At 42.5% G+C, this 27,005-nt stretch overlaps 1 protein-coding gene across 5 annotated transcripts in view; it reads left to right on the top strand.

Moving 5' to 3' along the window:
* LOC130124726 (MAP/microtubule affinity-regulating kinase 3-like) overlaps nt 1-27,005 on the top strand; it is a 96,967-nt gene that overhangs the window by 1,674 nt on the left and 68,288 nt on the right. For all 5 annotated transcript variants that reach the window (XM_056294057.1, XM_056294056.1, XM_056294053.1 and 2 more), the window contains one exon: nt 21,480-21,671. In XM_056294057.1, coding sequence (XP_056150032.1) covers nt 21,480-21,671 — 192 coding nt within the window. The remainder of the gene's footprint in view (nt 1-21,479; nt 21,672-27,005) is intronic.

Raw genomic sequence — 27,005 nt, 5'->3', positions numbered from 1 at the left:
GAGAGAGAGAGAGAGAGATGTGCTCAGTAAAGCAGGGTATTCTGGTTTTCCTGGAACAACCTGTAATGTTTCCCTTGTGTTGAACATCTCTGGTTAGCACGGTGTCTGAGTGAGGGCTTTATTCTAGGCGCCAGGATAAGGGGTTAATTCTGTTATTCCCAAAACTAATTGTCATGTGGTGGTTACCTGACTCAGAACTCTTTGGTAAGGTGTAACAACTATGATCAGAGTGTCGCAGGTTTGATTCTTCAATTTTGTGTCTGTAAGACCTTTATCTTGTCTTATTGTGTTCGGTAGCTGTTGTCCTGTAGCAGAACTCAGTCAGGTGACCCTGCTGGGCTGACATCCTCACTATAGATCTTTGTCTCTCTGTGGTTCAGTCAGGAGTCTGGCTGACAGATAACCTTGTGGCCAGGGAGACGTACTGTAACCATCACCCTTGTGTTAGAAACCTGCCGTCCCTTCTCCAGTCACATGATTCTCTCCAGTCCAAGTCTGAGAGGGAAACCTCTTCCTCTGGAACTTGCTACTGACCTGCAGTCAGTCTGTGGTGACAGAGTTGGTGATGTGGTCAGTGTGTATTGTAGACTGTATACTGTAGTACTGATGTGGTCAGTTTGTGCACTATAGATAGTGTTAGTGTTGTTTTGATAGCACAATTTTTACTTGGATAAAATGACTAGATTTGGTATGTCAATTCCAATGCCAAATAATACCAAAAAAAAAAAAAAAAAAAAAAAACCTGATGGCCGAGATTTTTCAGCCCATTTTTCTCATCATTATATATTGCAATCTGATCTGTGGAAATAAACTGTTCCGGTTCCAACTCCTTTTGGCATCTCTCTGGTTTTTTTGTTTTGCATCACAAACATATCTTGAATGGACTGAGAACTCAGTAAAGCTATAAGGGCATTGTAGGTTTGGTCAGATTCTCATTTTTCTGGTTCTGGTAGATTCTGTATTCTGTGGACCCAGAAAGGAAGAGGACTAATGAAAATTATGCCTCACAAGTGTGGACATCTGGATGTTGTGAATATTATTGTTTAAATTCATATGATCAATCATATTTTCTGCAGAAATACACATTATATTTTGTACCAGAATTTTACAGAATCATAAAGATTAGGCCTGAACCAGTTTGTTTTGGTGTATGTTTGTCTTCACTTTGTAGCTTGCCAGTCCGTTCGTATGGTGTATATTCTTATTGTGTAGCTAGCTAAGAGTTTCTGTTGGTCAAATGAAACTGGGAAAAAAGGGTCTGAATTATCTTGCATGTGAACAATAGCACTGCACTTGTTAAACCTTTTAAGATATATTCTTTATTTTTCTTCTTGATGAAAGTTGTTGTCACAACCTGGATTTTCTATCTATCTTTTATCTATATAAAATCCAGTGAGTCAAGTAAATTCTTTATGAGACAGTACAATATAGACACACACACACACACACATATATACACACACACACACACACACACACACACACACACACACATGTATACACACACACACATATATATATATATATATATATATATATATATATATATATATATAAAATCCAGTGAGTCAAGTAAATTCTTTATGAGATTATTTTGCTCCCTTTTTGTTGAGCACTTTGCCTACCATTGAGTGTTTCTTTTAACAAAGTTATATATGTATGTATGCGTGTGTGTGTGTGTGTATACACACACACACACACACACACACACACACACACACACACACATACATACATACATACACACGCACATAAACACCTCCATACAGTTAGACATGGTTACATAGGTACCATATGCTAATGTGCATGACATTTATTGGAACACGATAGTGACCCAGAGTGACTAGGCAGAAACAGTGCCATCCTATTGTATGCATTACTGAGGACCAATATATGCAGATAAAGTCGAAACATTGAAAAGTTTCCCTTTGATATTGCAACATTTCCCCTGAGTTGGAGTGTTGAAGAACAATGAACAGATTCTGTTAAGAGGTTTGATATTAGGGATGGGAATCTTGAGGCACTTCACGATGCAATTCAGTTCAGATTCAGAGGGCTACGATGTGATTATAAAACCATTATTTATGCATCTTTATACATCAACATTTTTGATTTCTATACATGATTTATTTTTTCTCACTGTGACCACTTGCTACTTTTAAAACAGCATATTTGTAATGATCCATGATTAAAATAAACAGATGAATTAACTTCCATTATCTTTTATTAATACAGTAACAAATAGAGGAGATGTGTTAACTGAAAGGTCATGTTGCAAAGAACCAACAAGAAAAGAAACAAAAGTGTGCCTGGTGCAGCATCCTTGTAAATTAACATGGGCTTCAGTAAGACTTCAGCAATCACTTGATAACATAAAAAGCTGCCCTCATTCACAAATAAATAAAATAGACTTCAACCCAAATCCTCCTGTAACAGGCAATGAGCACACAATCCCTCAGACAAAAAAAACAAAAAACAAAAAAAACAAAAACAAAAAACATTTTTTTTGCTAGATATTAAAATCAAAAACAGCTTTCATACAAAAACAACACAGAATTCTATACCAGCTCTCATACAAAACTAACGCTTTCTGTTGAATGTGTGGTAAAACAATAAATAATGGAGAACATACAAATAATAGACCGCAATGAAATCATGGAAATGCATGGAAGTGCAACATAGGACATGTGCTTAGCTGGTGAATGCTGGAATGTGTAACTTTTGTGTAAGAACAGGAGTTGGTCTACATGCTCCGCCGTGCAGTAACTAGATCCCCTGCACGTGAGACACGAGCTGCCAGTCATCGGTAATAAAGTGTGCAGTTACGGTGATGTAAGATTCTGTAGCAATGGATGTCCACACATCGCATGTTATTGCTATCCTACCCGCTTTCCTCCGTGATTCCATGACTTTGGTTTTGGTTTCGTTGTAGAGTGTGGCTATCGCTGTGTTGGTGAAAAAACATTGAGATGGGATGTTGTATCTCGACTCCAAAGTGTGTAGCATAGCGCGAAAACTCTGGTTCTAAATGACTGAGTAGGGGCGGAAATCATAGGCAATAAAAGTTGCGATCGACTTTTTGATTCTCTTCACTCTTTCCGAGTTTGGTTGGAAGCTTTGATATCACTTGTTCAATTGTTCTCTGGTTGGCAGCAGCTACAACCAGCTGTTTTTCCTTCAACTCCAGGTGGAAATGTGAAACATGGTTTATCATGTTTGTTGTGTATCCAAAATATTTTATTTTAGTTCGACACAACTTGCATACAGTATGGCCCTTTTCCCTTCAACTTCATAGAAGCCAAAATGCTTCCATACGCTGGCTTTTAAGCCAGAGGGTGCTGGTCAGATTGGATCCAACTTCAGTTGCTCGCGCTCAGCCATCCTCACCAAAACTGAAGAAGTAGCCTAGCTTAGAATGTAAATACGACGCACATGTTTTACGTCCATTATGTTTCACCATCCAGCTGGTTCAGCAGCGGCTGTAAGGAGCCTACAGCCCAGCCAAGAATTGAGCTTTAAATTTCTGATTATTGCGTTTTCTGCATTGAGACAATCTTTTATGAGTGTATCTTGATGCATCTAAGAATCAAATTTTTCCCCCACCCCTCCTTGGTATACTGATTTCTACATCCGCAAATGTTTGAATTTGAATGTTTTAATGTTTAATTTCGAAAGAATTCTTATGTTTTAAGTTTTCTAACAAAGTTTAAAATAAATATATTTTGTTTTACAGTTTTTTGGATTATTGCAGTTTTTGCATTATATTTAGGAAAGAGGAGACAAATCATTATCATCATCATCAGGTCGAGTATCCTTGGATGGATCTGACCCTCTCATGCCACCCGTCTCTATCTTGCATGGCAGCTGGAAGATCCTCAGATGGACATCCTGTGTCATCGACAAGTTGATTGGTGTAATTTCTTGCAGGCCTTCCCACACGTGTCTTTCCACGTTTGGGTGACCAAAGCAGAGTGTTGCTTGCAAGTTCTTCCTGGCTCCTCCAGCAGTGACCAGCAAATCGAACCCTTCGTTCTCAGACAGTGTTTGAGATGTCGGGTATATTGCCATGGAGACACTTCTTTGTAGGGTGCTTCTTCCAGGATACATTTAGTGCAGCATGCAGCATTCTGGTGAAAGCCCCATCAAGTTTGGATTCAAGCCGTTTAGTGACGGTCCAAGAAGATGATCCATAAGTGAGAATGGACTCAACTGTTGCTTGAAAAAAATTCCTGCTTCAGTTTGTCTTTTAACGTGGACTTCCAGATGATGTTAAGTCCCTCAATGGCACCCCAAGCCTTTCCAATTCGAAGCTGCACATCTCTTTCGGTAGCTTTGACGTTGCTTCCCAAGTAAACGAATTCCGAGACAGATTTGTTGTTATGACCATCTGATGAGGAGATGATTCCTTTTTGGTTGTAGCGGATGAATTCAGTTTTCCTAGTGTTGATGTGGAGGCTTATGCATTTCGCTGCATTTTCAAGACTGTGCAACAGCAACGTATTATGCTCAGTGTTGTCAGCGAGAAGGGCAAGATCATCTGCGTAGTCAACATCAGTTAAGATTTGAGCAGGATGTCGACTGCTTCTCCTGGGCTTCAGTGTAAGGCCAAGCTCATTGATTGTGTCGATGGAGGTTCTTAGTACATAATAGAGACACAGAATAAAAAGAAATGGTGCTAGTGTTTCACCTTGTAACACGCCAGCAGCAATATCAAAAAACTCTGTGTCTCCATCCAGAGAGTGAACTTTGAGCACGTGTCTTTTTATAACATCATAATGGCTGCAATAGTTTCTTGTGGAAGGCCGTGAGCTAGCATGATTTTCTCCATTGTATCATGGTCGATTGAATCAAAGGCCTTTGAAAAATCGACAAACAAAATTACAGCTGGTAGATTGTTTGTCTTTACACCCTCAATGATTCGCCTCACTGTCAGTATTTGACCAATTGTTGATCTGTTTTTGCGAAATCCATTTTGATTTTTACAAAAAATGTTGTTAATAGATGGTTGTACTCTGTTTAGCAGCATCTTGTTGTATATCTTTGCTGTTATTGCTGTAAGTGTATTATGACAAATCATAATATGTATTGAATTGGCACTGAAATTCATTGTAATAAAAGTGTAATAAAAGTCATTGTACTATCAGATAGTGAGGTGACTGCTTATTTCCAGCCCTAGTTGCCTGGTTTGTCAGACACTGACTGTAGATTTAACAGATGTTTTGGTCGTTCTTTAATATAGACTGACTGTAGGCCAAGCCATGTGAGCTCCACAGCCAGACAGATGGACAATCGGATGCCACCGTTAGCTTAAGCAGATTACTCCATCATTAAGTTGTTCATCATTGGACTCTGGACACTGGCTTCGTCATGGCGCTGTTTTCATGGAACACCTTTTCTAGGCATACTACATAGTCTGCAACTGTCTCTCCTTGTTGTTTATACCTTCGTACCATATCGGTTGGCTTGAATTGGTCTCGCAGTCTTTACAGCAAGCCCTCTACTATGGGTCTATATAGCCTGTTGGTTGCTGGTCTACTGCCTAGTTGTGTCTCTGATCTTGTTGGGGCCAGTTTCCTTGCAACTGTCCCCAATTCAAGCGGAACTGGAACTGCAGGAGCCTTCTCAGTTCAGATAATGTAGGGCGATATTGGTCTATTATTTCTCTTAGTACCCTCACACATTGTTCTCCTTCTGCCATATTGATGTCTGGCAGGTCTTCTGCGACTTGCTGCATTTCTGCCAGTAACCATGGCCTAAAGACCTACATCAGGGCATTGGCTGTGTTTTCCCCTGGTACTGGGTTGGGAACTTCAATCATGGGAAGCAGTGTGCACATTGTGCCATCTTTGTCCTTTGGAGCCTAGTCTTTGCCAATATAGACTGCAATATTTGTCCTGGTGTTGGAGGCGCTGACATTACTGCTGCGGCAACTGCTGCTGTCTCTGCTGCCACAGCTGCCTTTAGGGTGGCTGCTGCTACTGTGGCTGCTGCCTCCTGCTGTTTGCAGTGAGCTCCTCCCTTGGTGTGTGCTGACACGGGGTTGTCCCTCCCGCCCTGGTTGAAAACTTTTTTTAATCAATATGTTTATTGATTTTTCAATAATAACAAAAACAATGTGCATTACAACAATACCGTCTGGGAATATAAGCAAAAAGGAAATGTAATACACATAGAGTGCATCTGTGTACCTAAGCTTAGTATACAGCATATGAAATATCAAACAATTTCTGAAAGATACATTCCAATAGCAAATATGTATATAAAAATACTAAAACAACAATAAAAGAAAAACATAACACAAAACAAAAGTTTCTCTTTTCCTATACAATTTCTGCTACATTCTATATGGGTAGCCAATGGTCAAAATACATCACCGTGAAAAAAAAAAAAACAATCACTTTGCAGGCTCAAACCCCCCCCCCCATTGATCTTCTGGTTCATCTAAAATATTTCCCAGGTCTTTATGTTCAATAAAATTTATAAACGGGTCCCATATCTTTTTAAATATGTCCTGTTTATCTTTTAGGACATAGGTGATTTTCTCCAAGGGTGGGGTTAAAGACATTTCCCTAAGCCATTGACTTATTCGTGGCCTATTAACGTTCTTCCATGAAAGAGCTATTAATCGTTTTGCTTGTAACAAACATACATTTAAGAAGATTTTCTCACTCTCCTGTATATCATGCCCATTTGGATACAGACCTAGGATGAATAATTTGGGCTCCAGGGTCAGTTTTATTGCTAAGATCTCTTTTATCATGAGTCTCACCTCTTTCCAAAACATTTGTATCTTTTCACATTGCCACATACAATGCCATAGAGTCCCTTTTGCCTGCTCACATTTAGTACAATCATCTGGAAAATTACTATTGAATTTGTTTAATTTAACTGGAGTAATATATATCCTCATTAACCAGTTATACTACAGAAGTTTCAGGCGAGTGTTGGCCGTTTCTTTTTGACCTCCTATGCATGCATTCCTCCACTCCTCAATCGAAATATCCTGTTGTAGGTCTTCTCTCCATGCCACAAGCCTCTTTTTGGAGGACTCAGGCGAACTACATAGAAGCATGTCGTAGAAACTGGTTATAATATTTTTCCCAAGACTGTCTCTTGACAACATTATCTCCAGAGGGGAGAGAGATGGTTGGAGCAATGAGTGGTTTTGAGTTTTCGTAATGAAACTTCTGAGTTGTAAGTATTTAAAGAAATGCTTATGTGGGATATCATATTAAACAATTTTTCAAATGACATGAGACTTTTATCCTCTGGATTAAATAGGTCTTCAACCTTTAATATTCCTTTATTAGCCCAGATTTTGAAACCAGCATCAGACCTGCCACGAATAAAGCTATCATTACCCCATCTTGGGCTGAAGCAAGACAAAGGGTGTGTTTCACCCAAATATCTTCTCACCTCGTTCCAGACATTTATCATGAAGGAGATTTCATCTCCATCCATTTAGGAACAACTTTAGTTGTATAGTAAAACATGATAGTTCTCAACTGAGCAGCCCAGTAGTACCAAAGAGGATTAGGGCACTGGAGCCCCCCTCTGTCATAAGGTAAGTATAGTAAAGATAACCGGAGTCTGGGGTGCCTGTTGTTCCATATAAATTTGGAAAATAACTTCCTCAATTTTAAGAATAAGTCAGAAGGGGGGGGGTAGAGGGAGGTTTTGAAACAAGTAAAGTATCTTAGGTAGTACATTAATTTTTAGAGCATTAATTCTTCCAATTAAAGAAACAGTTTGTTATATTGAAGGTAGACACCTGGGGGACAAGATTGTCTCTTTCTTCTGAATTAAATAATGAAATTGAAGATTTTGATTGATTGATCTTATAGCCAGATACTTTACCTAAAGCTTAAATCAATTTAAAATTTCATCAATATATTTATCCAGATTTTTGATGAACAGGATCACGTTGTCCGCGTAAAGCGCGATGCGATGTTCCACCTCCCCTATGGTTATACCTGAAATGCTGGGATGCGCCCTCACTGCTATTGCGAAGGGCTCGACACCCTCTGCGAATATTAGTTAGGTTAGATATCAAGTTGTTGCTCAACACTTCAGCAGTTGCATTATCATAAAGCAGTTCCACCCATTTACAGAAGTTTTCCCTGCATCCGAAATGTCTAAGGACTTTGAAAAGATACGGTGAATGCCTTTTCAGCATCCAAGGAGAGTAGAGCTGTATCTGGCGCCCCCTTTTGGCTATGTAAAATGTTTAGCACACTTCTAACATTGTGGAACCCTTGCTGACCTTGTACAAATCCATTCTGGTCATTTGTGACTATCCCTGGTATTTTATCCTGAAGTCTGTTAGCTAAAATTTTACATAATATTTTTACATCTGAATTTAATAAGCTTATTGGTCTCATTTTCTCACATTTGTCACTGGGCTTCCCTGGTTTTGGAAGCAATGTTATGAAAGTGCCTCTTAATGATGGTGGGAGAGAGCCATTTTGGAATGATTCATAAAACATCTCTAGTAAAGGGAGTTGTAGTTTTGCTTTAAATTTCTTGTACATGTCTATGGGTAGGCCATCTGGCCCTGCAGCTTTCCTGGGTTTCATACAATCTATTGCACCAGATATCTCCTCCAATATCAACTCCGCCACAAGCCCCTCACTCTGTCCCTCCGGAATAACAGGAATGGCAAGGCCATCCAGGAAGTATTTTATAGAATCCAGATTTAATGAGTTGTCAGAGCTATACAGTTTCTCATAAAAAAGTTTGAAAGCATTATTTATTTCTAGAGGTTCTATTGTAAATGTTCCATCTTCCTTCTGTATTGTTGTAATGGCTCTCTCAGTTTGCAACTGTTGAATCCTCCAGGCTAACAATTTCCCAGGTTTTTTCCCCTGATCAAAAAATGTCTGTTTGAGCTTCAGAAAGCTTCCTGTCGCCTTAGAAGCAGAGATCTCGTTGTACTGAGACCTCAATAGTAACAATTCCTGGTGAATGTTCAGAGAGCCATCTTGAAAAATTTTCCTCTCCAGGGCTTTTATTTTGGAACCCAATAGATTCATTTTTTGATTGACTCTTTTCGATTTGGAACTCCTGTAATTAATAATTTGACCCCTAATGTAAGCTTTAAATGCCTCCCACCGGATGCTAACTGATGTCTCAGTTGCATTTATCTCAGAAAAGAGGGTTATTTGTTGCTCCAAGAACTCTAGGAATTTGGTATCTTGCAACCACCTAGGTTGGAATTGCCACCTCGGTGGACCCCCTTTTAATCCTGCATCCACATATAACAATGAGTTTGGCGCATGATCCGAAATGACAATACTGTCATAAATACAGTCCTGTATTTTAGGAATTAAATCTGCAGAAATTGAAAAATAGTCTATGCGAGAGTAACCTTGATAAGTAGCAGAGGAGCATGAATATTCAACAGCATCTGGTTTCAATTCCCTCCAAATATCCCGTAAATTCAGCTCTTTCATAAATTGATGTATAGTCTTCCTATTCCTTGCATGTGTCAGATCAGGACCCGAGGACCGGTCTCTAGTTGGATTTAATGTACAATTAAAGTCCCAGTGATTATGTTATTACCAGACAGTGTTGAAAGGGTTAAAAGCAAGTTATTAAAGAATTTGGGGTCGTTGTCATTGGGGGCATATACATTGACTAAATGCAGACTTTCTGATAGGAGTCTACCCTGTACTATTAAGTATCTTCCGGCTTTATCCTCAATTACATTCTGTGTGTGGGAAGGTATTGATTTATGTATGAGAGCCATAACTCCTCGTGCATGTGTAGAGAAAGAAGCTGAAAATACTTGCCCCTGCCATCTTTTCCTAATCTTAGAATTATCTTGTACCAGTAGATGTGTTTCTTGTAGAAACACAATCTTTGAATGCATATGTTTCAACCTATGTACCACCTGTTTAACCTTTTTTAGTTTCTGTAAACTGTAAAAATCAGCGCATATGCCTCGCAAGTTGGGTGTGAGATTGACGAGAAAGAAGAATTCTGGAGTGAGTTGTACGACGTGGTGGGGAGGGTACCCAAGGAGAAGAGAGTGGTGATTGGAGCAGACTTCAATGGACATGTTGGTGAAGGGAACAGAGGTGATGGGAAGGTATGGAGTCAAGGAGAGAAATGTGGAAGGACAGATGGTGGTCAATTTTGCAAAAAGGATGGTGAATACATATTTCTAGAAGAGGGAGGAACACAGGGTGACGTACAAGAGTGGAGGAAAGTGCACACAGGTGGACTATATCCTATGTAGAAGGCGCGATCTAAAGGGATTGAAGACTGCAAGGTGGTGACCGGGGAGAATGTAGCCAGGCAGCATCGGATGGTGATCTGTAGGATGACTTTGGAGACCAAGAAGATGAAGAGAGTGAAGACACAGCCGAAGATCAAATGGTGGAAGTTGAAGAAGGAAGACTGTTGTGTGGAGTTCAGGCAGGAGTTGAGACAGGCGCTGGGTGGTAGTGAAGAGTTGCCAGATGGTTGGGAAACCACTGCAGAAATAGTGAGGGAGACAGCTAGGAAGGTACTTGGTGTGTCATCAAGACAGAGGAAGGAAGACAAGGAGACTTGGTGGTGGAATGAGGAAGTACAGCAAAGTATACAGAGGAAGAGGTTGGCAAAGAAGAAGTGGGATAGTCAGAGAGATGAAGAAAGTAGACAGGAGTACAAGGAGATGCAGCGTAAAGCGAAGAGAGAGGTGGCAAAGGAAAAGGCGTATGGTGAGTTGTATGACAGGTTAGACACTAAGGAAGGAGAAAAGGACTTGTACCGATTGGCTAGACAGAGGGGCCAAGCTGCAAAGGATGTGCAGCAAATTAGGGCGATCAAGGATAGAGATGGAAATGTGCTGACAAGCGATTAGAGTGTGCTGAGAAGGTGGAAGGAGTACTTTGAGGGGCTGATGAATGAAGAAAATGAGAGCGAGAGAAGGTTGGATTATGTAGGGACAGTGAATCAGGAAGTTCAGTGGATTAGCAAGGAGGAAGTGAGGGCAGCTATGAAGAGGATGAAGAGTTGGTCCTGATGACATACCTGTGGAGGCAAGGAGATGTTTAGGAGAGATGGCAGTGGGTTTTTTAATTAGATTGTTTAACACAATCTTGGAAAGTGGGAGGATGCCTGAGGAGTGGAGAAGAAGCATACTGGTACCGATTTTCAAGAACAAGGGCGATGTGCAGAACTGTAGCAACTACAGAGGTATAAAGTTGATCAGCCACAGCATGAAGATTTGGGAAAGAGTAATAGAAGCTAGGTTAAGAGGAGAGGTGATGATTAGCGAGCAGCAGTATGGTTTCATGCCACGAAAGAGCACCACAGATGTGATGTCTGCTTTGAGAATGTTGATTGAGAAGTATAGCGAAGGCCAGAAAGAGTTGCATTGTGTCTTTGTATAATTAGAGAAAGCATACGACAGGGTGCTGAGAGAGGAGGTGTGGTATTGTATGAGGAAGTCAGGAGTTGCAGAGAAGTATGTAAAAGTGGTGCAGGATATGTACAAGGGCAGTGTGACAATGTTGAGGTGTGCGGTTGGAATGACAGATGGGTTCAAGGTGGAGGTGGGATTACGTCAAGGATCGGCTCTGAGCCCTTTCTTGTTTGCAATGGTGATGGACAGGTTGACGGACGAGATCAGGCAGGAGTCTCCATGGATGATGATGTTCGCAGATGACATTGTGATCTGTAGCAAGAGTAGGGTGCAGGTTGAGGAGAGCCTGGAGAGGTGGAGGTATGCACTGGAGGGAAGAGGAATGAAAGTCAGCAGGAGCAAGACAGAATAACTATGTGTGAATGAGAGGGAGGACAGTGGAATGGTAAGGATGCAAGGAGTGAAGATGATGGAGGCATATGAGTTTAAATACTTGGGGTCAACTGTCCAAAGTAACGGGGAGTGCAGTAGAGAGGTGAAGAAGAGAGTGTAGGCAGGATGGAGTGGATGGAGAAGAGTATCAGGAGTGATTTGCGACAGAAGGGTACCAGCAAGAGTTAAAGGGAAGGTTTACAGGATGGTTGTGAGACCAGCTATGTTATATGGTTTGGCGACTGGCACTGATAAAAAGACAGGAGGCGGAGCTGGAGGTGACGGAGTTGAAGATGCTAAGATTTTCACTGGGAGTGACAAAGAAGGACAGGATTAGGAACGATTATATTAGAGGGACCGCTCAAGTTGGACGGTTTGGAGACAAAGCAAGAGAGGCAAGATTGAGATGGCTTGGACATGTGTGGAGGAGAGATGCTGGGTATATTGGGAGAAAGATACTGAATATGGAGCTGCCAGGAAAGAGGAAAAGAGGAAGGCCAAAGAGGAGGTTTATGGATGTGGTGAGGGAAGACATGCAGGTGGCTGGTGTGACAGAGGAAGACGCAGAAGACAGGAAGAAATGGAAACGGATGATCCGCTGTGGCGACCCCTAACGGGAGCAGCCGAAAATAGTAGTAGTAGTTTCTGTAAACCTCTGCAATTCCAGGATGTAAATTTAAGCCTGACTTCATCTGACATAGTAATTAACACACATATTAATTCCCATATATAAAAAGAGTAGAGTTTTGCACTTGAGAAACAAACCTAAAAACATGAACAACGCTAACCTTGAACTCTGCGTTGTATACAGTGCATCCGGAAAGTATTCACAGCCCTTCACTTTCCCCACATTTTGTTATGTTACAGCCTTATACCAAAATGGATTAAATTCCTTTTTTTCTCTCATCAATCTACATACAATACCCCATAATGACAAAGCGAAAAGTTTTTGTAGAAATTTTTGCAAATTTATTAAAGATAAAAAATTTAAATATTGCATGCACATAAGTATTCACATCTTTTACTCAGTACTTGGTTGAGGCACCCTTGGCAGGGATTACAGCCTCAAGTCTTCTTGGGTATGAAGCTACAAGCTTGGCACACCTATATTTGGGGTATTTCCCCGTTTCTTCTCTGCAGACCCTCTCGAGCTCTGTAAGGTTAGATGGGGAGCGTCGCTGCACACCTATTTTCAAGTCTTTCCAGAGATGTTCAATGGGGTTCAAGTCTGGGCTCTGGCTGGGCCACTCAGGGACATTCGCAGACTTGTCCCGAAGCCACTCCTTCGTTGTCTTGGCTGTGTGCTTAGGGTCGTTGTCATGTTGAAAGGTAAACCTTCGCCCCAGTTTGAGGTCCTGAGCGCTCTGGAGCAGGTTTTCATCAAGGATCTCTGTGTGCTTTGCTCCATTCATCTTTCCCTCGATCCTGACTAGTCTCCCAGTTCCTACCACTGAAGAACATCCCCACAGCATGATGCTGCCACCACCATGCTTCACTGTAGGGATGGTATTAGCAAGGTGATGAGAGTTGCCTGGTTTCCTCCAAACGTGACGTTTGGCATTCAGGCCAAAGAGTTCAATCTTGGTTTCATCAGACCAGAGAATCTTGTTTCTCATGGTCTGAGAGTCCTTTAGGTGCTTTCTGGCAAACTCCAAGCGGGCTGTCATGTGCCTTTTACTGAGCAGAGGCTTCCGCCTGGCCACTCTACCGTGAAGGCCTGATTGGTGGTGCTGCAGAGATGGTTGTCCTTCTGGAAGGTTCTCCCATCTCAGAGGAACGCTGGAGCTCTGTCAGAGTGACCATCGGGTTCTTGGTCACCTCCCTGACCAAGGCCCTTCTCCCCCGATTGCTCAGTTTGGCTGGGCGGCCAGCTCTAGGAAGAGTCCTGGTGGATCCAAACTTCTTCCATTTACGAATGATTGAGACCACTGTGCTCTTCGGGACCTTCGAAGCTGTAGAAATTTTTATGTACCCTTCCCCAGATCTGTGCCTCGATACAATCCTGTCTCGGAGGTCCACAGACAATTCCTTTGACTTCATGGCTTGGTTTCTGCTCTGACATGCACTGTCAACAGTGGGACCTTATATAGACAGGTGTGTGCCTTTCCAAATCATGTCCAATCAATTGAATTTACTACAGGTGGACTCCAATCAAGATGTAGAAACATCTCAAGGATGATCAGTGGAAACATGATGAACCTGAGCTCAATTTTGAGTGTCATAACAAAGGGTGTGAATACTTATGTAAATGCAATATTTCAGTTTTTTATTTTTAATAAATTTGCAAACATTTCTACAAAACTTTTTTCACTTTGTCATTATGGGGTATTGTGTGTAGATGGATGAGAAAAAAAAAGAAATTTAATCCATTTTGGAATAAGGCTGTAACATAACAAAATGTGGGGAAAGTGAAGGGTTGTGAATACTTTCCGGATGCACTGTATATCCCCATAATCCACAGCCCAAATATACAGGCCCCTCCCCCCTTTACTTGCAACTTCTCGGTACAGCTGTTGACAACTCCATACAACCGCGAGGATTGTCCTGCTATACTATTCCCACCACTCCTCGACTTAAAATCCACTGCCATTAATCAAACAAAAAATTAACTCACGAATGATTATATTAAACCAAGTCAGTAGTAGCCTACTGTATCAAAACTCTGAAACTGCAAGCAATTCAACTTTTCTGCACTTGTTTTAAGATTACCTTGTGTAGGCTATTGTCTCCCTGCGAAACAGGCATGTGCCAGCTAAGCTCCATCGGCTATATATTCCCATAGTCAATACAAGAAATCCAGCCCAAACCTATAGGAAAAATAATATTTTTAAATCACTCTGAAAATCTATATTCACGTAGCCTATGATGTCCTCATTCTGTTGTTGCCTTCGTATCAGTCTCAGTGGCCTACAAGGGATGGGACAAAAGACAGGGCAGTCCCGTGCAGGACAAAGTCCACGTCTCTTGTTGTCATAGTAGACAATTTAGAAAAATAAATTAGAAAAATGGGCACTTTGTAAGATAAGTCCAATGCACCCAGGCAATGAAAATAAAGATAATAACTCAGTGGTCTTCTCTGGGAGCTGTCTCTGCAATTAGCCTAAATCTCTCATTGCTTTTTTAAGAGCCGATTTAGAGAGAGAAAGTAAAAAATAAAAAAGTCAGCGTCAGTGCATTTAATGTGTAGGCTAAATAGCCTAGTATATATTCAGTACCCTCCGCACTTCTCTTGATACCCTTAATGAACTTCTCCACATCGCCGGGGCTACCAAACGTGTGTGTCTGGCCCCCGTGTGTTACCAGTAGTTTGGCAGGGAACAAAATGCCATACCGAATCCCCATGACTCGAAGCTTCTGTCGCACAGTGTCGAACATTTTCTGTTGTTTGTGCACTTCGGCGGACAGGTCTGGGTAGAACCTCACGGGCTGATCCTTTATTGGACTCGTTTTTTTTGCCCTCGCTGCATTCATCACAAGCGTCTTTCCCCTGTAGTTCTGGAATAGCATTATGACTGGTCTTGGTGGCGCATTTGTGTCCTTTCTCACCCCAATTCGGTGTGCTCTTTCCAGGGTCAGCTTAGTGTTCTCCATTTGAGAAATGCGCATGCATCCGTCCCTTCTACCTTCTCTGGCAGACCGATTAGTCTCAGGTTTGATCTTCTTGATCTAGACTCGAGGTCGTCCACTTACCAGCCAAATCCTTATTTTTAGCCTCGAGTGACTTAACTTTAGCTAGCAAGGATGCTACATCATCTTCCGCGGTAGATATACGTACTTTAGCCTGGGTACAACCACATTTCTTTACATATGTCTTCAATGGCAGCTGTTAAGCCATCAAATCTTGCAGATATTTTAGCTTTCATATTCTTGATGGCTGATAGGATTGTTTCAGGTTTAGCACTTGTCTCGTTGTGAAGTAGGCCAATGAGTTTTGGCGTCGTCTTCATGCTCTGCCGTTTGGCCTGACGCGTCCATATTTTTTTCCACTTGTATAACCGACTGGTGTCCAGACTTTTGACTTTTTTTTTTGTAGGCATCGATGTATCAGCACTTTATCTGACTAATGATTTGTTGTTTATAAGCAGGAATGTGAGTTTTAATCAGGATTTTAAAAGTTTTTCAGCGTAGCCAAGAGGAGCACGTCTGCCTAGCACGCCACCATAACCAGAAGTCGCCCTGATTGATAGTTAAGTCATTGCCTCATCATCATCATCTTTCTCCTTGCCTGGTTGTGGTCGCCTCAGGATAGAGTGTGTCTGATTGGCCAAGTTGCAGTGCTGGGTAGAGCGATGGGTCTGGTTAGACCTGTCCCTGGTCAGGAACATGTCCTCTTTGCCCGTTGTTTGCAGCTGGCAGGAGTGGAGTGGTTGGTGGTGGCGGAGGCATCAGGACCATTTCCTCCTGGTGGCACTTGAGCATCAGTTTAGTACCCCCCCTCTTATGCTCTGTCTCCTTTTTGACTTTCCTTATTTTTCTGTCTTTCTTGCTTTTCTGCCTCTTCCCAGAAAGTTGAATCAGCTCATCTGAACACACAGTATAGTGGGAGAAATATTTCATCACTCATCTAAGTGACTTGTGATCGGTTTCATATTTAAATTGCCATGACCATTAGATGTAAAATGGCCAGGTGTACTATTCGCAGAGGATTAGGGAATAGTTGCAATCATAGCATTGTAAGATGGCGACAGATGTACTCTTAGCCCTGCTCCTCGGTTCAGGGATGGTCATTCCCTCTTCACATAAATGGCCTCTTTGACTTCCTGTTCAATCCAGTGTTCCTCCCTATCAAGGATGTGCACATCCTCATCCTTGAAAGAGTGGCCACTGGCCTGTATATGGGTTTAGACTGTGGAGTCCTGGCCTGAAGTGTTGGCTCTTCTGTGTTGTGCCATCCTCTTTGCCAGTCTGTTTGGTTTCCTTGATGGCCAATTCATGGCAATCCTCCCGGTATTTAACAGCGTACACTATATTGCTGTGATTGTGCCGGGACACCTGATCCTTGGGGTGGACCAATTTCTGGCGCAGCGTGTTTTGGGGTTTGAAAGCAACTGAGATACAATGTTTGGAAAATATGTATCTCAACTGTTCCAAAACTCCCACTACTTACGGAATCACCAGTGGCCTACGCTTAGACAGCTGTTGTCCTCCTCTTTTTGATCAGCTGGTGCACTGTTTGGGTGTCTTCCTGGCTTTCACAAACGCCCAGTTAGGATAACTACACTTACCCAGGGTCTGCTTAATGTGGGATTTCTCCCCTTCTCTGGCCACTGTGTCGATGGGGTCATTGTGAGCCTGGTGGTACAGCGTCCTGATGACTCCTAGTTTGTGCTTCAGTGGATGATGAGAGTCAAACCTTAAGTGCTGGTCAGTATGTGTTGGTTTACAGTAAACATCAACAATCAAATGTCCCCCATCACCAGTTGTAATTTCACAGGATAAGAGTGTTAACCTGTAATTTTTCCCAGTGTCACAAGTCACTTAGATGAGTGATGAAGCGTTTCTCCCACTAAGCTTTGTGTCCAGATGAACTGAATCAGCTTTCTGGGATTTCCTTACCTGGATTTATTGAGCATACATCAAGACATTTGCTGCCTCTTTCAACATGTGAAAGCTGCTCCAACTTATTTCTTCTTTACCTTTCCTTCTTTTTAATTCTCTTTGTCTCACCCGCACACTCTTTTGGCTTATTTCTTATTTGTTCCAGCTGTCTTAGACTAGAGGAGCGATTATTAGGGAACCCTAATTTCTCCCAGAGTTCAACTGCGCCCACCCTTCTGGACCACATTTCTCACATATTATTTTTGCTGGCCTCTTGATATTCAGTCATTTCCCATCTTATTTGCTGTAATAGTTGCCCATTTCAGGAATCAGGAACACTTTGTGTCATTTCATTTCATGTACATGCGTACATGAAATGAAACGAAATATCGTTTCCCCCAGCCCACAGCAGTGCAACACAAAGACAAATCCAAAGACTACAAGAACTACAAGAACACATATATATCTAAACTAAAAAAAAAAAAAAAAAATCACCATCCAGGAGAACAAATGCCAGCCAATGACTGTTGGACCTGCCAGTCTTCATGGGCTAGCAGTTAGCTTAGCCTGCCCCGCTTCCGCGTCCTGTCAGAATGCCCTCGGTGTTTCCTCTGCAGGTGCAGCTCTGGGCAGGGCCGTGGTCCCTGGGCCCACAGGACCAAGCAGACCAAGCTGATCCAGCACCAACTCTTCCAGCCATCAAACGAAGACACAAACTTAGACACAGACGTGGACAAAGACACTGCATGGACGGTACTGGGTGAGGCCGTCGCAAACGTGAATTTGCGCCACTTACCACACTGGAAGCAGAAGACAGCTTCATTTCATTGTCTTTTTTTTTTTTAGTTCTTTCCCTAAGCTGATTTTTTTATTCTTATGGTCCGTTGGCTTCATGCAGACACAATGTTGTCCCTGATCAAATTCCCAATCTATCCCAAGCTCATTGAGAGTCATCATATGAGCATAGAAATGTAGCAAACGTGATCATTAGCAGTAGGAGGGATAACATGAAATTTAGACTTAGACTGCTTTTACAATGTTACAATTTTATTGTCATTTCTGCATATGCATGTCTCATACATACGGGGAGAGAGATTGTGTTTTACATGGACCACAGTGCCACATAAAAACAAATAATGCACAATAGATATAAAAAAAAACCCAAAAAGTACATTATAAACAAAAAGTACTTCACAAACCTAAACATCACAAGCACACCTGACACGGACACTGAGTTTCTGGCAGCGAGATAGTAGGGCAGGTAGGTGTGTTGTTTAGAGTGACTTGCAGTTAATTGTGGAAAAGGAAGAGGGTCAGAAAGCCATTGTGTGGAAAGTCTGAGTGTTCAGGCTGTCGAGGAACCTCACAGCCTAAGGAATGAAACTGTTGCATAATCTGGTGGAGGCAGTGCGGATGCTCCAGTACCTCCTGCCAGAGGGTAGGAGGGTGAAGTGGATATGGGAAGGATGGGTGGGGTCCTTCACAATGCTGAAGGCCATGTGGGTGCACTGTTGGTTGTAGATGCCCTGGATGGATGGGAGAGCAGTTCCTATTATCTTTCCAGCTGTCTTCACGATATTCACCATATAGTTCCCCATATTGCTTCAAAACTCCTTGCTTTTCACATCTAATTCACTCATAACACAACTTGTTCTCACAAAAAGTAACACTTTCTGATTTTTTATTTATATGGTGTAACCCTTTAAACTCTTGATCAGACACAATAAGCCTCACTGTCTGATGTCTGTTTTCAGTCAAATTACTGCAGGATCACTGAATTCAACATAGATATGTATATATTAGGTCTTTTCTAACAATTCATTGCAGGATCACTAACTTCAGCTGACAATATTATCCTAAAATTATTTGTTAGTGGGCCGTCGCCCTGAAAGTGCTTACCCTTTGGCCATTTGTAGTGATCCTTAATACAGCGTCCTCTGTTCAAATGACATCCCCTTATCACTGGCTCCATCCTGTTCTCCCTCTAGGGGGCCTCTTCTCACCCAGGGAGGCACTTACGACCTTCTGGGTCTTAAGGAATCATTGATCCCTTCACCAGTTGCGCGCAGTTTCAACCTGTGGGATTTGCAGAGTCCAAAGCAAGCGGGTTAGGAATCCCGAGTGAGCCCCCAAATTGTCATGGCAATACTATACCAGAGTACCATCTATCTAGACTCATCATATTCTTTATTTATTTTATAATTCCATTATAATTGTGTTATCCTCTTTCAATGTTGTAATGTGTAAATTTTGCAAACACATCATCGTGTCACGTTGTCCGTCTTGGGAGAGAGATCCTCCTCTGTTGCTCTCCCTGAGGTTTCCTCCTTTTTTTCTCCCTGTTAAAGGTTTTTTTTTTTTTTTAGGGAGGTGTTCCTTATCCAATGTGAGGGTCTAAGGACAGGCTGTTGTGTTGATGTAAAGCCCCTTGAGGCAAATTTGTAATTTGTGATACTGGGCTACACAAATAAAACTGACTTGACTTACTATAACACTACCTTTTTTCTGTTACATATTAACTTTAAGTATACAGCTAAGCAATATAGACAACGTAGACTTGGGTGACACGGTGGCGCAATGGTTAGTGGTGTTGCCTCACAGCAAGAAGGTCCTGGTTCGAATCCCAGGCCGTGCCAGGTCCTTTCTCTGTGAAGTTTGCATGTTCTCCCCGTGTCTGCGTGGGTTTCCTCCAGGTGCTCTGGTCTCCTCCCACCATCAAAAAGACATGCATGTTAGGGTTCATACTCCTGCCTGTGCCCCGAGCAAGGCAATGGAAAGAAGAACTGGAGTTGGTCCCTGATTTCTGCAGGTGCCCACTGCTGCTGTGCAATAGGATGGTTATATGCAGAGAACACATTTGTTGTAACAAGACAATTTGTTGTAAGAACACAATGAAAAAAATAAAGCGGCTTGTTTCTTCTAGAGTTAAATATGATGTAGGTCATGCATGGTCAGATATTAAAAGTACGATCTAGGTCATGCATGGTCAAATATTAAAAGTAAGCAAATGTCATGTATGACTGTATGGCAGACCAGTTGACTTCACAGTGCCCAGTGTCTTACTGAGGTCTGAATAAAAAATAAAAAAAACAGAACCTATGCTCTAATTAAAACAATATCACCCCACTATTAGTCACTTGTTTTAGAAGAAAAAAGTTTTAAGATTTGAAGTTTATTGAAAATGTTTTGTTTTTTAGTGCAAAGAAAATTGGCCTATTAAAGGTTCAGCATGGTACTGACCTACTTGGAACAGGTGATTTGGGTCAAACATCCAGAACTGGCTGCCATTCTGCAGGCCTGAACATCCATCTGTGATTCTGTCCCAGTCTCCATCTGGTACCCAGTTGGTCAGGACCAGCTGAGGGCAGGGCCATGAAATAGAGGAAAGAAGAGTCTCGGGATGAAGGTCTCGGGTTAGATATTCCTGCTAGCATGGCGAGTACTCTGTCTCTAGCTGAGAGGTCAGCTTACTGATGAGAATATGGGTGTTTTTCTAACCAGGTTGTATTTTTAGACTGACCAGCGTAAATAAGATGTTCTAAGGCAATGAACGTACACGCAGAACTTGAATATTGTAAGCATACATACTAAACATTCACATTTGATACACATTTTATGTGTTATTTTGGGAGGAACCATTAATTTTTAAAATTACATTTACACATAGTGGCTATTTGGTTGCTATTGTGTGTGAGTGCCGTGACATGATGGAATTTTAACTATTGATAGCCCTATTAGAATTAATTTCATATACACTTGATAATTGTATATAGATACTTATAAGTATTACACACATCCATTCCATCCATCCATTATCCAAGCCTCTTATCCCAACTGAGGTTACGGGATGCTGGAGCCCATCCCAGCAATCGGCAGGTGGGGAGACACCCTGTACAGGCCACCAGTCCATCACAGGGCTAACACACACACACACACACACACACACACACACACACACGGCTTTCAGGGGAGCTCACTTTTTTTTACTGGGGGAGGGGGCACTTGTATTAATTATTATTATTTATTAGTGTTAATTATGTATTAAACACATGTTTATTGTTTTTTAGACTATTGATTTGATTTATATATATTTAGTGCAAGTACACTGACCATTTTGACTACTAAGGTTTTACTTCTCCTTCCCCCTGTCTCCCAGCACACCTCCCACAGTGAAGGTCGTAATGATGTGGCCTCGCGCTTCACCCGGTCCGGGACTCGCTGCCGAAACTCCATCACCTCCTGTAATGACGAGCATCCGCACATCGGAAACTACCGCCTCCTCAAAACCATCGGCAAGGGAAACTTTGCCAAAGTCAAACTGGCTCGGCACATCCTGACTGGCAGAGAGGTCAGCCTTTTCTTCTACTACTGAGCTGACCTGTACCAGGATAAGCTGTACATTCCAATTTTTAAACCCTGGGTTGGCCATCATATTCTAGTGGAGACAGGCAATGTAAATGTTGGGGGAACTGTTTTCTTTTTCCAAACTTCTTTATATCTTTTTTTTCCAACGGGAAGTTAAAAAAAGTTGAGCTTGGACCGATCTGATCCAATATGAACATCGGGTGCCGATACTGACATAATTCACTTGTGGGATGTCGCACTGACATTACCGATCAACGACTGATCCAGATTCCATAGTCTGATGTTTTTATGAATTATAAATATGGAATAATGCAATTTTAAGCACATAGCCAAAACGGTGTGTGTAAGTTCAGGTAGTATGAACTGTTTTGAGTGCAGGGACGTGGAACACAAGCACTTCCCTTGCCTGCATAGAGAGCGGGTAGTGGAAGCTGCCAACCAGACAGCTGAAGCAGGGGGAAGTAGCGAAGAGGTGGGGCGGATGAGGCCGATGGCCACGGGGAAACATGGAGTCAACTATCACAGAAAGTTGAATCAGTTCATCTGGACACAACATTTATTGAAAGAAGCGTTTCATCACTTAGCTAGGTGATGTCTTCAGTCTCAACTGACTGCAGGTACCCCCACCCTCATAGGGATACCTATACAGTCAGTTGGGACTGAAGACGTCACTTAGCTGAGTGAGGAAACATTGTGTCCAGAGGAACTGATTCAACTTTCTGTGATTTCCTCACCTGGATTATTGAACATGCATAAAAAAACAACAACTGCAGTCTCCTAAACTCCATAGTAATTTGGAGAAAGCTAAAAAGGCCGTAGTTGACATCATAACTGTATCAGAGGGACCCAATGTACATGGAGTTAGCGGTGCTGCTGCGTGCATAACCTCGCCGGTAGCTGCTGCAGCCGAGCTTGGGCAGGAGACACAGAGTGATGGGGAGGAGAAGGCGGCGGACCTGCTTCTCACTGAGAGCCAGGAGAAGGAGGATGAGGATCAGTGAGGGCTGGTGATGATATTGGGTGGGTGGGCTAACAAATACATGAAACTCATCAATAATTCACTCTGCAGCACAGCAGCATCACATCTGAGATGCCAAGTTATGGCAACGACACTACTATATACCTTGTTATAGCAAGTGTTCTACAACAAAACTATAGAGAAATACTCGCAAGAATGGCCTGCTGTCAAAAAATCTCTCTCTCTCTCTCTCTCTCTCTCTCTCTCTCTCTCTCTCTCTCTCTCTCTCTCTCTCTCTCTCTCTCTCTCTCTCTCTCGCACTCACCTACTCACTCACTCACTCACTCACTCATTCACTTAGTCACACACACACACACACACACACACACACACATTTCCTAAATTTGTCGGCTAAATGTTTCAAATCCACAATTCCTTGTTGGGGCCAAGCTGTGTGTCCTCTGAAAAGCACACATGGGGAAAAACAGAAAAGTGAATTCTTAGCTACACTTGCCATTAGCCAGTCCTTTTGTTGAAAACAAGTAACACAAATTTAGGATTTTGTCATTTGTCCTTTTGTGTTATTTGAACATTGTTTGGACGATGTGTCCGCAGTCTCCATCCATCCATCCATCCATTATCCAAACCACTTATCCTGCTCTCAGGGACGCGGGGATGCTGGAGCCTATCCCAGCAATCATTGCATAGGTCCCCAGTCTCTTTACTTCCAATTTTTCTTCCAAAGGCATCGAAGAAAATGGATGATAAAGTAAATAATCCACCTCGTCCATGCTAATGCTTGCGCTCATCTTCCCCTCCCCATTCTCGCACACACAAGTAGCACCTCATTACATACCATTACTCCGTACGTGCACTGTCATTTGTCAAAGGTCAGTGGCCAGAGGGCTGGATGAATTAGCTCAAAATGATCAGCAAGTCAAGAGGGCATGCCATCACGCCTGTCACTTGCTTACTAAGATGAATGGAAGCTAATGCTACTGTGGAGATGATAGATCCTGTGTTTTACTTGTGGCTGTGTGACTGGTGCTGTTGCTGCTCTAGGTTCCCCCAAAATTTAAAACAATCTGTTTTAAGGTTTTTTTTTTAACAATAATTTTCTCATCTTTATTGGAAAAGATAAGGAGGGCTTAGCCCTGTTAGCCCATTTATACCAGCTGTCCCCGAGGATTATAAAATGGAGTTTGATTCTGATTCAAATGGCATAGCAGTGGCGTTACCATAAAGGGCCCTTTCTCAATAGATGTATGGTTATAGTGACACCAACAAAATTAACTAAAAAAAATATTACAAGCGCACACACACACATGCATGCACGCAGCAATTACATGACTTACAGTAAAATGATCAATATGCAGTGTATATTGCAAGCTCAGTAAGATAGCTTACTTACCAGTATGTCTGTGCTGTGTTTATCTGTTGTCTTGTTTCACCGACGTATATTGTACAGCCACTTTGAGTGTTAGAAAAGCGCTATATAAGTTTGATTTATAATTATTATTATTATTATTATTATAGCTAAGGTAGTAGTTAATGTCATCTTCTGATTACTCAACTTGGAATAAAACCCATCACAGAAACCATGTAACACTAACCAAAACACAGCTCTGTAATAGCAAGCCAAAAACAGGCAATGGGCAACGAACTGGAGTTGGTCCCCGGGCGCAGCGTCAAGGTGGCAGCCCACTGCTCCTAGCTACACACATCACAGCTAGGATGGGTTCATTTGCAGTAACTGAATTTCCCCAAGGGGATTAATAAAGGAAACTTAAACTTAAGGGCATACGGGTAGCATAGAAGTCTATTCCGTTGCCTGCCAACACGGGGCTTGCCTGTTCGAATCCCTGTGTTACCTCCGTCTTGGTTGGGCATCCCTACAGACACAATAGCCTATATGCACACAGTGGTCCTGACATAGTTCAGGTAAAATCTCTGCCAGCTTGTTCACTTCCACTATCCATACTGTTCATATGATTTTTGTCAAATGGCGACGCCGTTTGAGAAAAAGAAGTCTCATCTCATCTTCAGCCGCTTCTCCGGGGTCGGGTCGCGGTGGCAGCAAGTTAAGTAGGGCACTCCAGACGTCCCTATCCGCAGCAACGCCCTCCAGCTCCTCCTGGGGGATCCCAAGGTGTTCCCAGGCCAGATTGAACATGTAGTCCCTCCAGCGAGTTCTGGGTCTACCCCGGGGTCTCCTCCCAGTTGGCCGTGCCCGGTAAACCTCCAAAGGAAGGCGCCCAGGAGGCATCCTAATCAGATGGCCGAACCATCTCAACTGGCTCCTTTCGATGCGAAGGAGCAGTGGCTCTACTCCGAGCTCCCTCCGGATGTCCGAGCTCCTCACCCTAGAAAAAAAAGTTTAAGTTTCAATGTACTGATAGCGCGACAGCTGAACATTGCTGTACAACAAAGTACTTAGTTTTCATATGTTTCCCTCCGATGCGGAAACCAGGTGAAAATGGATTGTTGCTATCCGGAGGGACAACTTCACCGTTAGCCACCATATCTGTGTTTGTAGCCGGCATTTTAAAAAAGTGGATGTTTGTGAGCCAGGGTCCGAGACAGGTCAGTGAGTGTTAAAGAAGGGAGCAGTTCTGGCATTGTTTAAGTGGAACAATTTCTCCATCCCACTTCCAAGACCGGGGGTTTGGGAGAGGAGCGAGTGACCGGCGACGGAGGATGACACACCGGACGAGGAGGCTGAATTGGGGCAGCATGGTGGCCCAGTGGTTAGCACTGCTGCCTCACATCAAGAAGGTCATGGGTTTGAACCACAGGCTGTCCCAGGCCCTTTCTGTGTGGAGTTTGCATGTTCACCCTGTGTCTGTGTGGGTTTCCTCCAGGTACTCTGGTTTCCTCCGATCACCAAAGACATGCATGGTTAAGGTTAATACTCCTGTCTCTGCCCCTGACCAAGGCATGGCGAGAAGAGCTGGAGTTGGTCCCCGGGCACTGCATGGCAGCTGTCCACTGCTTTCAGTGTGTGTGTTGGGATTGGATAAAGCAGATGATGAATTTCCCCATGGGAATTAATAAAGTATATCTTCTCTTGTCTTGATTTGATTGAAGTGATGCTTGGAGAGTAAAAAATTCAAACAATAATAACTTTTACAACAGACAGTACACATTAGTAAAGGTTTTAGGGAACAGAATCAGTGCTGCCAGGCTAGACAGGGTGTATATCACCAGACACCATAACACCGGGTTAGTCAGGAGCAACATATTTCCAGTTGTCTTTATGCATACTCAATAATCCAGGTAAGAAAATCTCAGAAAGTTGGATCAGTTCATCTGGACAAGTTTATTGAGAGAAACATTTCATCACTCATCTAAGTGACCTCCTCAGTCTCAACTGACTGCAGGTATCAATACCTGCAGCCAGTTGAGACTGGATTACTGAGCATGCATCAAGATATTTTGACTCATTTTGGCAAGGATTGCCTTTAACTTGTACTTGAGGGACTTCTGGTATGGTGACCGAGTGAAGCAGACGCACAGAGAGCGGCTCCTGAGCGACCTCTTAAACTCCTATTATACACACTGTCAGTAAACCTCGAGTGTACTCAGTGTTGTAGAAATGGGCCACAATCTAACTGGATAATGTCTGACAAAAACAAAACAGGTGCCCAGATATGAAAAACTTCAACCACGGACCCTGCCATGCTTCCAGCGGCTAAGCTAACAATGGCCGCCACAGCTGTACCTGAATGACCATCTCCGACCTGATAGCTGAACTGGAGAAGAATATAGCAGCGATTTCAGGTGAAATACAAGCTTCACTCTCTCCTACTCAAACAACCTTAAATGTGGTTCAAATCAAGGTGGAGGACTTTGTATGACTGCAATGGAAACCACTCTTTCCGATCATAGTGACAGGCTAACCAGCCTTGAAATACAGGTGAAACAACGCCAAACTGAAATGGATCATCTTAAACACAAGACCGAAGACCTCGAAAACCGCTCTTGTTGTAACAACTTGAGAGTAGTTGGTCTACTTGAGGTTTACAAGGGTCGTCTGGCCACAGATTTCATGTCTAAATTTCTTGTTGACATATTACAAGATGAATTGTTCAACTCACCACCAGACCTTGACAGGGCACTCTGTATGTTGAGACCAAAACCAGGGGAAGGAGAATGACCCCGACCCATAATCATTCGCTTTCTATGCACAAACAGAGAGAGCAGGTACTTGCCTTAGCGAGGAAACGAAGAAACTTGTCTACCAGGGTCAAAAGATTTTTATTTTTCCAGACATGAGCAGTGAGCTCGCCAGGAAGCCCACCACATTCACCGCAGTCAAATCCAGACTTTACAATAGAGGCATTAAGTTCACGCTCTGCC

Source organism: Lampris incognitus, chromosome 15, assembly GCF_029633865.1.
Source record: "Lampris incognitus isolate fLamInc1 chromosome 15, fLamInc1.hap2, whole genome shotgun sequence".
NCBI lineage: Eukaryota > Metazoa > Chordata > Actinopteri > Lampriformes > Lampridae > Lampris > Lampris incognitus.
The sequence above is the reverse complement of the archived record's forward strand: the minus strand, read 5'-3'. Positions and strand labels throughout refer to the sequence as shown.